General features: G+C 42.1%; 1 protein-coding gene across 13 annotated transcripts in view; it reads left to right on the top strand.

Moving 5' to 3' along the window:
• DMD (dystrophin) overlaps positions 1 to 12440 on the top strand; it is a 2094983-nt gene that overhangs the window by 1946847 nt on the left and 135696 nt on the right. For all 13 annotated transcript variants that reach the window (XM_032330377.1, XM_032330378.1, XM_032330375.1 and 10 more), the window contains one exon: positions 4840 to 4901. In XM_032330377.1, coding sequence (XP_032186268.1) covers positions 4840 to 4901 — 62 coding nt within the window. The remainder of the gene's footprint in view (positions 1 to 4839; positions 4902 to 12440) is intronic.

Raw genomic sequence — 12440 nt, 5'->3', positions numbered from 1 at the left:
CCGATTTCCGTGGCGACCCTAAGTCTTTAAGTGAAATCTACATTCTTCTTTGGCTGAAAGCTCCTCTTGGACTCCCTGCTTTGTTATCCCTGTCACCTCTCCTGGTCACCCCTCATCACCCTTTCTCTTTTGCCTGGGTTTTTTATTTCCTTGTGCCACATCCCCTCTTTGCAGGATACAGTTGCTCTTGGAGAAGCTAGAGAAGCAAATGAAAAAACATGGTTATGTGAAAGGTCTCTGACCCTTGATCACCATGGAATTGGTTTCAGACAGCGTTGTTTGATCTTGGATTGGACACAACCCTGAAGTGAAATTGCTTTGGCCAAAGTTGAGGGTGGGTGGGATTTAAGCCCAAAAAGCAAATAGAGGGAGGACAAGTAACAGCTGGCACAATCACGGAGGCAGTCATCTTTGGCCTGCCTTGAGCCAAACAGAATAAAATGTTAAATATCCCAGGGAACAAGAAGCAGGGACTAGAATAGGATTTATGATGCCCAGATTGACACCCGTTCCCCCCAACCCCCTCCACGGTAGCAGAAACTTTTTAAAATATGTTTTCCCATTCCCACCCTGCTGGTATTCCAGCAGTGCCAGCCAAGTTCAACATTCAGCATGCAAATGCCAAGGTTCCTCTAGAAAAAGAGTCTGATCTCCAGATTAAAGGGAAATGATTTTGTGTGTGTGGATCAATGGGTTCCAGATTATATATGAAGCCAAACTCTAATCCTCTGCAAATTGCAAAAGAACGGTACCTTTTTATACCGCTGCGTAGCGATTAGTTTCCTCCCGGGGAAGTAGTGGAAAGATACTTTTAAAAAAGGCAACTGTTTGGAATATTTTCAGTACCCAGTAACAGTGGTAGCAGAAGAAATCTTATTTTAATTAGGCAACTGCCATTCCCCCCCCCTAGAAGTAGAAATTTGTTACTTTTTATAACTGTTTAATGTTTGTTTTTAAGAAACTAAAAAAGCAATTCCAATAAGTCTGATTATTCCAGCACTGACAGCAGGAACAGCTCTGAAGCAGTTATAATAACCTTGCACACTACTTGAAACTAAAGAAGGTGAGAGAAAATTTAAATTGTATGGTAGGAAATTAGGTCAGCCCTGTGCTCAGTAGAGTAATGCTTTAATTTCTTATTATTGACAAGTGGGTGTTGCCGGGGTCTTTTGTCACATCCAGTGGTTTGGTATTTTAATTTGCATTTCTTATCATGGCCCCAAATAAAAGGGAAAAGAGAGATTATTGTAGTTTGTACACATTTTGAAAGGAGGGGAAGTCAGAGTTTGTGAGGCTGTTCCAAGAGGCATATCTGATACCAGGCTTTGGAACCAGCAGGGCCAGAATCAGTAACATGTTTTAAAGCTTTATAGAGCATCTTAAGGATTATTTACAAAACTCGTCTCTGTGTTAATGGGCATGCAGAATTTTGATCTACGTGGAACATGATTATTATCCGGAGACTGACCAAAGATGTGCCCGCTAACTTGTGAGCAGGTTTCAGAGTTTCCTTTTTGGTTGGGCATGGGATATGGAAAGCACGTTTCTGATGTGAAAAGTGAACAAAAAAAAAAAAAAGAGAGAGAGAGAGACACTTACCAAGAATGGCACGACTCACACCCCCACCACCAGCTCCCGGCTGGGCATCTCTTTCTGTACATTCCAGGTATACACCTGAGCTTCTTCTGATTCACCACTGTTTTTGAAGCTAGACAGAGAGTAATAAATATAACTGTAAAATCTCTCTTGATCACTAGCTCAAAATGGGCTTGTCCTATAAGGCAGGATGTAGATAGGAGTCTCGCAGATTTGTGCCTCCGGTGGATTACTGTCCATATTCATCTTTTCTTTCTCTGGGGGGGGAGGTTCAGTATGTCTCACGAGGGCTGTGAATTCACCACACACCGAAAACACCCACATGCAGTGAAGCGAACATTTGGTTCATCTTATAGTTCCCAAAGAATCGGAAATCGTTGGAGCTGGGTTGTCAGTCGTTCTCAGCATTAAATGGTGAGGAGATTATTTTTCTATTTGTGAGGATTAGTCACACCCTTTATTCTTTCCTTCTTTCCACTTGTGTTCCCTTCTCTTGCTTGGTTCTGGTTTGCAGCTGAAGTGAAACTAAGACTGTACAGATGAAATCCCAATCTGTTTTCTGGTTACTTGGCATTGCTTACAAAGAAAAGGCTTGCGTGTTGGAGGGCAAGGAGGTAAAAGAGAATGGGCTTTTGGATTCGTTTGGGTTCATTTATCTAGGTTATTCAAGGCCTCCTACCCAGTATCACAGGTAAGTGGGAAAATGAGCACTTAGAAAGGCCCATATCCAATAACCGGTGAAGTGGGGCTCCACGCTGGGGCTCAGACTTTCTGCTGTCATCCAGCAAAGGAAACTGTGGTTAAACTAAGGACTCACGGATGAAAACGGTTTTGAAAATCCTTCTCACCATTTTGACCCACTGGAATAAATTCTTTGGAAAGGTAGAAATGTCAGTAGATTGACCATCAGGAGGTTTGTTTTAGAGCGAGGCAGCCTCATGAAGAGGCGGGGGGGGGGGGGTTTACATTCACTCCCTGTGGGATTCTCCTGTCGCTCATATGCAAGTTTCTTTGGGAATTGCCTTTGGCACGACTCACCCAGGCACGGTGTTCTTCCCCTTTGAAGTCCATTACAGATGCTGCCACTTCAGAGCGCTTGTCTGTGCTTCTGTCTGGTCGGGTTGATCAGCTCAGACAGACGTTTTTCCTGCCCATCTACTACTGAAGATGCTACAGTCCTCCCACACAGCATGGAGATGGGACTTTATTGTCATGCATTGTGGGAATTAAGGGCCCATATGTTTGGACACACGTGCTTCCCCCCCCCTTTTCCTTCCCTCCCTCCCTGGTGTTCCCATATGCATGGCCTTGGGAAAGGACAGAGGCCTAAACGCAGGGTGGTCTTTCATTGCTGGGCACTTTCCGAGCTGAAAAACACCCGAGAACAAGCCAACACTTTTTCCACGAAGCTGCAAGCTGCAGCCTCCTTGTGCTGTGCATATAAAGTACCAGTTCCGCCCACCTCTTCTCCACATCAGAAACCAGCTTGGTTGTGGTGCTTCCTAAAACCCCCGAAAGCACGGGACCGCGTGCGTGCGTGCGTCTTCGGCTCTCCTTGCCCTTTAAGACTTGGACGTCACTCTGGTATGTTCCCTCCGCTGAGAAGCCCCTGTTGCCCTCCTCACACGAGAGTTGTCTCTGTGGAAGAGGAAACCAGAAATGAACGTGTGTGCAGGAGAGACCGAAACAGCCCCTGGCGAGTCAGCATTGTCTCGTAAACTTTCTTCCCGGAGTCTTTCCTCTTCCATTCCTGGATGGCAAATATCAGAGGGGATGGTCTTGGAAGGTGTACAGTTTTGGGAATTTCAACCCACTTTGTGACATTTTACTGTCGTATTTCACAAACCACAATAAGTATTTCTCCTTTTAACTTGCTTTTTAAACAGGTAATTCACAGGGAGTGTGTTTTCTTTTTGTTTTGGTTTGGTTTTTGGTTTTTTGGTTCTCTACAAAGGCTCTTAGGCTTGGCCAGCAAGGTGGATCCGCGTCTATAGTGTCAGCAACTAGAAAAACTCGCTTTCAGTGGGCGTCAGTTTGGGGGCCACAGAATGACCAAAGGAGCCATGCACTGAGCACCAGAACATGCTGGTCACAGAATCCCTTCACTCTCCCAAGTGAGGAGGCCTGCCCCAGATTGTGCAGTTAGTAGGGCTCAGAGCCAGAATCCAGTCCTCACATTGAAACGCTGTGCTGAGGTCGCTTGACATCGTCGCCCTCCCCAAACTCTTCTTTCCGCGTGAGGCATCTGTACTTGGTGGTCACCTTGAAGTGTCCACATGTAAGTGGTTTCTCTTCCTTGCAGCCCCTACCCTTCCCCTGAAGATCAGGAACAGGCTGTGCGTATGGCTGCTGTAATACCTGTGTTCAGGGCTGCCTTTTACCCTATCAGAGCCCATCATGTAATCCCTGAAAATGGGAAATACGATGCTATGGGGATTTAATGTAGATGGGCCAAAGTAAGCAAAAGTATATGTGGTTATCTCTTCCGGATTTATTCATGCAACTGAATTAGGAACAAAGGTGTTTTGTTCTTTTTGTGGCCAGAGCTGATAGCTGGCAACTACACTTAGCTGAACTTCAAGAAATGGGAGAGAACTGTGAATGCTTCATTCAGGCCCAAGTAAATATCGGAGAAGGTGGGCCGGTATGTGGAGTACTGGGGGGAAAAAGGCACTTGAGAAGGAAGTCATGGGGAGAGGGGAGGTAGGACAGGCACTGGCTAGACCTGAAGCGAAGTGAAATGCCGTCATTGTGAGTATGAGACCTGGATATGGAGAAGGAGGAGTAATGGAAAAATGTCAAGGGTCGTGAAAGCCACTGAGAAGTGAGGTGACTTATTTATTGAATCAATGTCCTGTATCTCTTTGACAGGGTTGAGTAACCCTTGTCAGTGTCCTTTCTGAACAGTCTACATTGGACAGGCGAAGAAATACTGGTTTTTGATTATTGATTATATAACCAAGTCATTTTATAACAACAGAAGCACAACTGACTTGTGGGTGCCAAGAAGAAACAAATTCTGGTTCCCAAAGCGTATTCGTGTTGCTTTTCCCTTTAAGGGCGATGGTAGCAGCCTCTCGCTGCTTGTAAGAAACATTCTCAACTGCGTGGACCGAAGTCCTTTGAAGTAACCTTTGAAGTAACGTTGCCGAATGAACTAGAAGCAAACCATACTTTTCTTTCCTCCTTTCCTTCACTACCCATTATAAATTCTAAAGTCTCTCTTTGTATTTTCTGTTTTAGCCACGAGACCCAAACAACTTGCTGGGACCATCCCAAAATGACAGAGCTCTACCAGTCTTTAGGTAAGGACATGGCCACGTTTGCTTCAGGTTAAATGGCAGGTGACCCACAGGATAAAGGGCTCGTAGCATGCACGTTGTTGGTTGTCTAAATCTGTCATGAGATTGTTTAAAGGGTGAACATGACACCTTTCTACCCAAAATTGACAGCTTCCTTTTTCACAGATGTTCTTTAAAAATAAGTTTTAGAATGTCATTGATTGCTGAAAATTCAATATACCTGAGAGGGCCAAAAGGTCTATGTAGTTTTCTTTGCTGCATAGAAGGATGGGAAAAAAAAATACTTGCAATTTATGACAATTGTTTTTCCCACCAAGAAAGTAAACTGTTTCAAGTTGTTCTTATCGATTTCTTCCCTGCGAACTCAAGACAGCACTTTTGCCAAACCACAGGTTTAGGAATTTTCTTTTCCAGTGCTTATAATTCCCAAGCCCATCAGGTCATCCATGTGAACATTTAAACGATTTCTCTGCTATGTCTTATCTTGTTTGTGTGAGAGCCTGACAATTTTCTTCCCCCTCACAACTGGGAATTTTTTGAACAGACACACAGCCTCCAAATAAGAAGAAAACATAAGGGGCGCCAGGGTGGCTCAGTTGGTTAAGACTGCCTTTGGCTCAGGTCATGCCCCGCATGATCTGCTCAGCAGGGAGCCTGCTTCCCCCTCTCTCTGCCTGCCTCTCTGCCTACTTGTGATTTCTCTCTGTCAAATAAATAAATAAAATCTTTAAAAAAACATAATTCTTTTAATGCTTCATGAAAGTACATTCTGTACCGTTTTAGATCTTTGGAGAGTAATCTGAAATGAATTATCTTGCATAGGAACTAGTTGTTGTTGTTTATGTAATTAAAGAAATAAGTCTTCTGTACTACTAAAATGATTTTTAAAGTCTGCTTCTTTGTGAATGGTTGTATTTGTAGACTAAAATGCATAAGGTGAACTCTTGGGATTTAAATTATGTGACAGGGCCCATGGGAATCAGGGTGATCAGACCAATTTTGTGCATGTGTGAGCACACGTGTGTGTGTGGGGGGTCTATTGTTGACTTGCTGTAATGGGTTCTCGTTGGTTAATGAACTGAAATTACAGCGATGGGGTAGGAGACATTATATATTTGTTTATTTTTTTAAGATTTTATTTATTTGACAGACAGAGATCACAAGTAGGCAGAGAGGCAGGCAGAGAGAGAGGGGGAAGCAGGCTCCCTGTGGAGCAGGGGTAGGAGACATTAATCAAAAAATTGTTTTCTCAGACTTTTTCTAATTATGCATGAGATTAGTTCCTTCTAGGAAATCCAAAAAATACAAATAAAAAGCTGAAAAACAAAAGATGTCACTTGTAATTCTGGCCAGATATATAAATTATATTTCAATTAATGCTATATCATTTTAGTTTAGCAGTATCTATGTACGTATGTGTAGGGTGTGTGTGTGTGTGTATGCATTGCACATATGTACACAACACTTTTAAAAATTTTAAGAAAATTGGCATCAGCTACTCTTTAAGTGTTATATTTTCAGTTCTTACAGGATGTTTCTGGCTTACAGTGCTGCACTGTTGAGACCACAGGTGGAAAACTTAAATGCTCATATTTTGGCAAATTGAGAGAGACCGGAGGCCTCATCTGAAGTAGGCAGCAGTTTTGCAGGGCAAGCAGGCCGTCCTAGACCAGTGCTCTCAGGACTTGTCATTTTTCAAGAGAAATGAGAAGTCTGTCGATCAAGAGCTAATTTGAACTCGTCTGTGGGCCTCCTGATTATAACCTCAGGTTTACACCCATTCAGGCCACTTGTAATGTTTTATCTCTAATCAGAGTGACTTGTAGTTATAATATTTGAACTTACTTTTGCTTAAAAATCTTTATTATAAAATTAATAATTCAGGTTTTTTGAAGTTTAAAAATATAGGCAAGCTAATAGACAAAAAAGAAGAAAAGGCAAATCTCTGTAACCCACCTCTTAGAGTTAACTAATACTTAAAAATCTAGTAGGTAGCTTCAAAAATTTCTTTCTGTATATACATTTTTACAAAAGTTGGATGGTTCTGTTTTATAATCAACTTTTTTTCACCTAAAGGTAATGTACCAAGGCCGTATTTCCATTTCATTACATTGTATTCTCTACTGGTTTGCTTTTAATTGCTCTGTAATGAGAAACCACAAACGTGGTTGACAAAAAGCTAATTATGAACTATCAATGAGTAGATGTTTGTACCTTCAGTAGGAATTAAATTCACCTTTTATCATCATATTTCTGAAGTTTTCTCAATAATTCAAATGTGGTGGTACACTCCAGGCTGGTAATCTGGCAGGATTTCTGACCTTGGGCAGATCACCTGACTTTGGGAGATAATAGAATTCCACAGTTGCAGGGGGATTGAGAGCTCATTTATTTACAAGCTTTTTCTTTGATGAAGTCAACTTTACTGATATGATTCACTTATCTTAAAATGCAGCCACCTTAAAATAAGTGGTCACCGGGGCACCTGGGTGCCTCAGTGGGTTAAAGCCTCTGCCTTCAGCTCAGGTCATGATCTCAGGGTCCTGGGATCGAGTCCCACATCGGGCTCTCTGCTCAGCAGGGATCCTGCTTCCTCCTCTCTATCTCTCTGCCTGCCTCTCTTCCTACTTGTGATCTCTCTCTGTCAAATAAATAAATAAAATCTTTAAAAAAGAAAAGAAAAGAAAAGAAATTAACTGGTGTTGAGGGGCGCCTGGGTGGCTCAACCATGAAGTGTCTGCCTTTGGCTCAGGTCATGATCTCAGGGTCCTAGGATCAAGTCCTGCATCTGGCTACCCGCTCAGCGAGAAGCTGGCTTCTCCCTCTCCAGCTCCCCCTGCTTCGGTTCCCCTCTCACTGTCTCTCTCTGTCAAAAATGATAATAATAATAATAATAATAATAATAATAATATTTTTTTTTTAAAAAAAGAAATTAACTGTTGAAATTTGTCTTAAGACTTTCAGAACTAAAATTACCAGTGTTTGTGTTACAGTCAGATGTTAACAGGCTAATTTTTATCCAAACAGAGACTCATTCAAGAACATCTTCTGAGTGTTGAGAGTGCACTGTGTGTACTGTGCATTGAACATGTATGCAACCGTTGTGGGCTGTGGAAGATACTAATGTCCATATTTCACAGGGCAGTGAAGTCAGGTGCAAAGAAACCATTTATCAGGGCCACACAGCTCTCTGGGGCTACACTGGGATTTGCTCAGGGTTCTCTATTAGCATTTTCACTCATCTCATTGATTTTTATTAACTCAGTTAAAGCATGCCCATGTGGGTTACTGTGCACCTGCTACAAATATGTATGAATTGATGGTTTCACCCGTGGATAGAGAGTGACTTGTAGTATTTCTGGGACAAACCGTTGCATTTCTACAGATGGTACAGTGGGTTCCTAGACAGTAGGCACCCTTCCTTCCAGTGTTGGGAATGGTGGAGTTGGTTACATGTGGTGGAGTTTGTTACATTCTATAACCCTGAGATGACCTACAAGATTAAGTGTTATTTCTGCCCTCACCCAGCCCTTCCAGTGTTTCGAAGTTGAAATACAAGTGTAACATACTAAAAAGAAACCTTTCATTTCTTTTTGATTTTTGTATATTGGCTTATCTTTTTTAGTCACAAGATAGCTCTTTAGGTCCGAGTTGCTACTTTGAGCTCTAGAATAAGTGTTGGAAGCAGTCATCTGCACGCAGTTTATGAAAGGTACCATGAAAACAAAACTGCCGCGTGGTTGGGTATGTTCAGTGTTTTAGACGATATCGGTCTGAAGTAGTACCTCACCGCGGCTCCTGGGTGGCTCAGTCGGTGAACCATCTGCCTTCGGCTCAGGTCATGATCCTGGGGTCCTGGGATGGAGCCCCGCAGCGGGCTTCCTGCTCAGTGGGGAGCCTGCTTCTCCCTCTGCCTCTGCCCCTCCCCGTGGCAGCTATAGTGATTCACAATATGCAGGAAACAGGACACATTTCCTAAATATGCCACTTCTAAGAAGACTTCCATTCTCGAATTGGCCCAGATCCCCAGCCAGTCTGATACAGGCACGTTTGTTACCGTCCCTTGTCCCTAGAACATTTAGGTGTTCTCCCTGCCCCTTCTCCCTGAGCTCTGGGCACGTGCTGTTAGAGCCTGAAAGCATTTTGGTTGGACTGAAAAAGTAGCATTTGAGCACTGACTGATGGAAGGATAGGATGTTACTTCAGATGGTAATATTTGCATTCTCTAGTTAATAGAATGTTAGGTAGTTTTCTTCGTGATTTTCTACAATGAATGGATATTACTTACGATTAGATGTTTAGCATAAAACGTTTCTTCATCATTCTCCACTCCTTGGTGTCCCTACAGCTGTAACTGATTCACTAGTGAGAACCCATGACAGAAAAACAGCGATAGCCACACACATAAAACCTCCCTCACACATCACACATACGTGTATAGGATTGATGTTTAAGTACCCCAATTCTGTCGGCTTTGTCAGGGACCTTTTAATACCAGGAGTTCGCCTCACGTGTTTCAGTTTCTAAGTACGTTCTTCCACCAAAAAAATAAAAAAATAAAAAAATAAAAAAAAGCAGACCTAAAGATTTTTAGTGATAGAGAAGACATGCCCAACTTTTTTGTTTAAAAAGAAAAAAGGAAGAGATTTAATTTCAAATTATTCTTAACAGATCTAAAACAGCTTTCTGAAGTGAGCTGTTATCAAATGTTAAAAATATTTGTGTTTTCCTCTTTTTAGGCTGTGTTCCCGCTCTAAAAGTTCTAAGTTCTGAGGGCAAATATTGTCGGAGTTCCACACTAACACACAGCAGGGCATCATAAAGAAACAATGTAAATTTTCACAGCGATGACCTGACAGTTATTAGGAATTTGAGGATTGGAAGGTCTCCAGAAAATTTTTTACGCAACATTAACAGTTTGGCAAAAGTGTGGTCTTGTTTTCCCAAGGAGGAAATCAATAAGAACAACCTGAAAACAGTTCTCTTTCAGCATTTTTCTCTGACTGGCCAGTGTGGTGGGGGTGAGGGGTAGGTCTATAAAAAACCCACAAAGTTTTCTGTATCTATTTTTTATGGGCCTTAGTATTCTTATCTTTATAATGAGAGTATGGGACCAAAGTGTCTATGAATTTTGTTTATTTTTCTCTTACTTTGGCCTGAGGTAGAACAAGTTGTTTCTAGAACTTGCTGTGATCATAATTTTTCAAGAAGCACCTTTGGCTGACTCTGCAGACAGATGTATTTCTAAAAGTTGAATCATTCCTATTTTTAAAACTGTGCATTCTAGAAAACAAACAACAGGGAGAATATCCTGCCACCCATCCGTGTCTTACAAACAGAATGAGGCAAGCTATTACCAAGTACGCATGCTCTTGAGATATTTCCCACAAGACCCGTTGGGCCATCCATTTGTTGTTCAAAAGGCACGTTCTTCATCATTTCTTAGAAGCAATAATATGGCCGATAAGCGAGGTGAATTTGAGGTTTCCTTCGGTGTCTTTACAAACGCAATGGAAAGATCATTGTCCCATTAGGTTATCTTGGCAGTTCAAAAACCTTGTAAATCTTTAAGTCTCTAAAAAGCATTTACAAAATCAGTAGCTGTTAGATAGTGATGTGCTCTGGAAATTATTTTGAAATACTAATACAGGATTGATTAATGTGAAGTGCCATTAAATGATAAAAAGCCAGTCATTTTTCTCACGATTTATATCTGGGTTCTTAAGTTCGTCACTAAAATGTTTAAGTAAATATTTTTTTAAAAGCCTCCACCCCCACAATATGTACTGCTCAAAAATTCTTCAAGAAGGTATTTCTTAGTCTGTACTACTGGGGATCTCTTAATTATAAATACAGGAAAATCCTGTAGTCCTCTCCATGGTTGCCTTGCGAGCTACGTGTGGGTAAAAATAAGATAATATGTAAAGAGAATGAATTGTGCAGCTTGAGGAGGTGAACTGAGTATTTTTTAAAGGATTTTTTATTTTATATATTTGACAGAGAGACAGCAAGAAAGGGAACAGAAGCAGGACTGGGAGAGGGGGAAGCAGGCATCCCACTGAGCAGGAAGTCAGATGCAGGGCCTGATCTCAGGACCCAGGGTCGAGGCCTGAGCAGAAGGCAGACACTTAACGACTGAGCCACCCAGGCGCCCCTGAACTGAGTATTTCTTTCTTTCTTTTTATTTTATTTTTTTAATTTTATTTTATGTATTTTTTAAAAATATTTTATTTATTTATTTAACAGACAGAGATCACAAGTAGGTAGGGAAGCAGGCAGAGAGAGAGGGGGAAGCAGGCTCCCCGCTAAGCAGAGAGCCCGATGTGGGGCTCGATCCCAGGACCCTGAGATCATGACCTGAGCTGAAGGCAGAGGCTTAACCCACTGAGCCACCCAGGCACCCCTAAAAAGATTTTATTTATCCAACAGAAATCACAGGTAAGCTGAGAGGCAGGCAGAGAGAGAGGAAGGGAAGCAGGCTCCCCACCGAGCAGAGCCCAATGTGGGGCTCCATCCTAGGACCCTGGGACCACGACCCGAGCCAAAAGCAGAGGCTTCAACCCACTGAGCCACCCAGGTGCCCCTGAACTATTTCAAACCATTTGCTCAAATCCAGATGCCCCATATGATCTGATGTCACATATTCCAGTTTCCTTTTTTCTGCATCGAAGCCCCTTTAACCACAAGGGTTTCCTTGAGGAGGATTGGTTCTCATCCTTTCGTGCATTTCTGGCATTTTTTACAAGGATCTCGACCTCTTACCCATTTCCAAGTTCTACAATCTCTTCTCCAGCATGATGCCCACCTAAAGGATATGAAAGCTGTCAGTTTTGAAAAAAATGGATGTATGAACGTTTTAGGAAGTCTTAAGGAAAGTGGTCCTAAAAACTTTCATGATTTGAAGACAGTCCATCATCAACATGTGGCCCTTAGCCTGAGATCTGTTGCCTGAGGAGATCTTTTTGATGTTAAAATGAGGGCTTCGGTTTGTGGTGCCTTGAGTGTGAGGCTGGTGTGATTCTTCTGCAGTACAAGAGGACTAGGTAAGTCCCAGTTAAGTCAAGAGTCTAAGAGCTTCTTCAAGATACATGAATAGCATATTAATAAATGAGCACAACTGACTGATAGAGTTAGGAACACGCCATAGGAGTCCTGTACATCTTTGCTCTGTTGGTCCAAGAGGAGGGAATATCATTGAGGTTTGCCAGCTCTCCCTCTCTGTTGATAGGCTTTCTGCATTGCATTAAGCATTCCCTCCAGAGGATGCTCTGCTGTTAGGAGCTACGGGATTCTGAATGACTATGAATTCCTTTTGCATCAGGAGCTTGTCCTAATGCTTTTCTCAGCATATTATGTAAACCGTTCTCAACTAGGCTACTCAATATTTAGCATATTCTCTTCTCTGTCTCTTATCTCCAGGTTCTTAAGTATGAAGACTTTCTGTCTTTTGATGTTCTACCATAATGCCGTGAACTGGAAAGAATATCTCAATTCAGATTCCGGCTTAGGTGTGAATGTGGGCTAATCCTTTGCTTTTTCTTG

Source organism: Mustela erminea, chromosome X (genome assembly GCF_009829155.1).
Source record: "Mustela erminea isolate mMusErm1 chromosome X, mMusErm1.Pri, whole genome shotgun sequence".
Classification (NCBI taxonomy): domain Eukaryota; kingdom Metazoa; phylum Chordata; class Mammalia; order Carnivora; family Mustelidae; genus Mustela; species Mustela erminea.
Note: the sequence above shows the minus strand (reverse complement) of the source record. Positions and strands in the feature narration are given on the sequence as shown.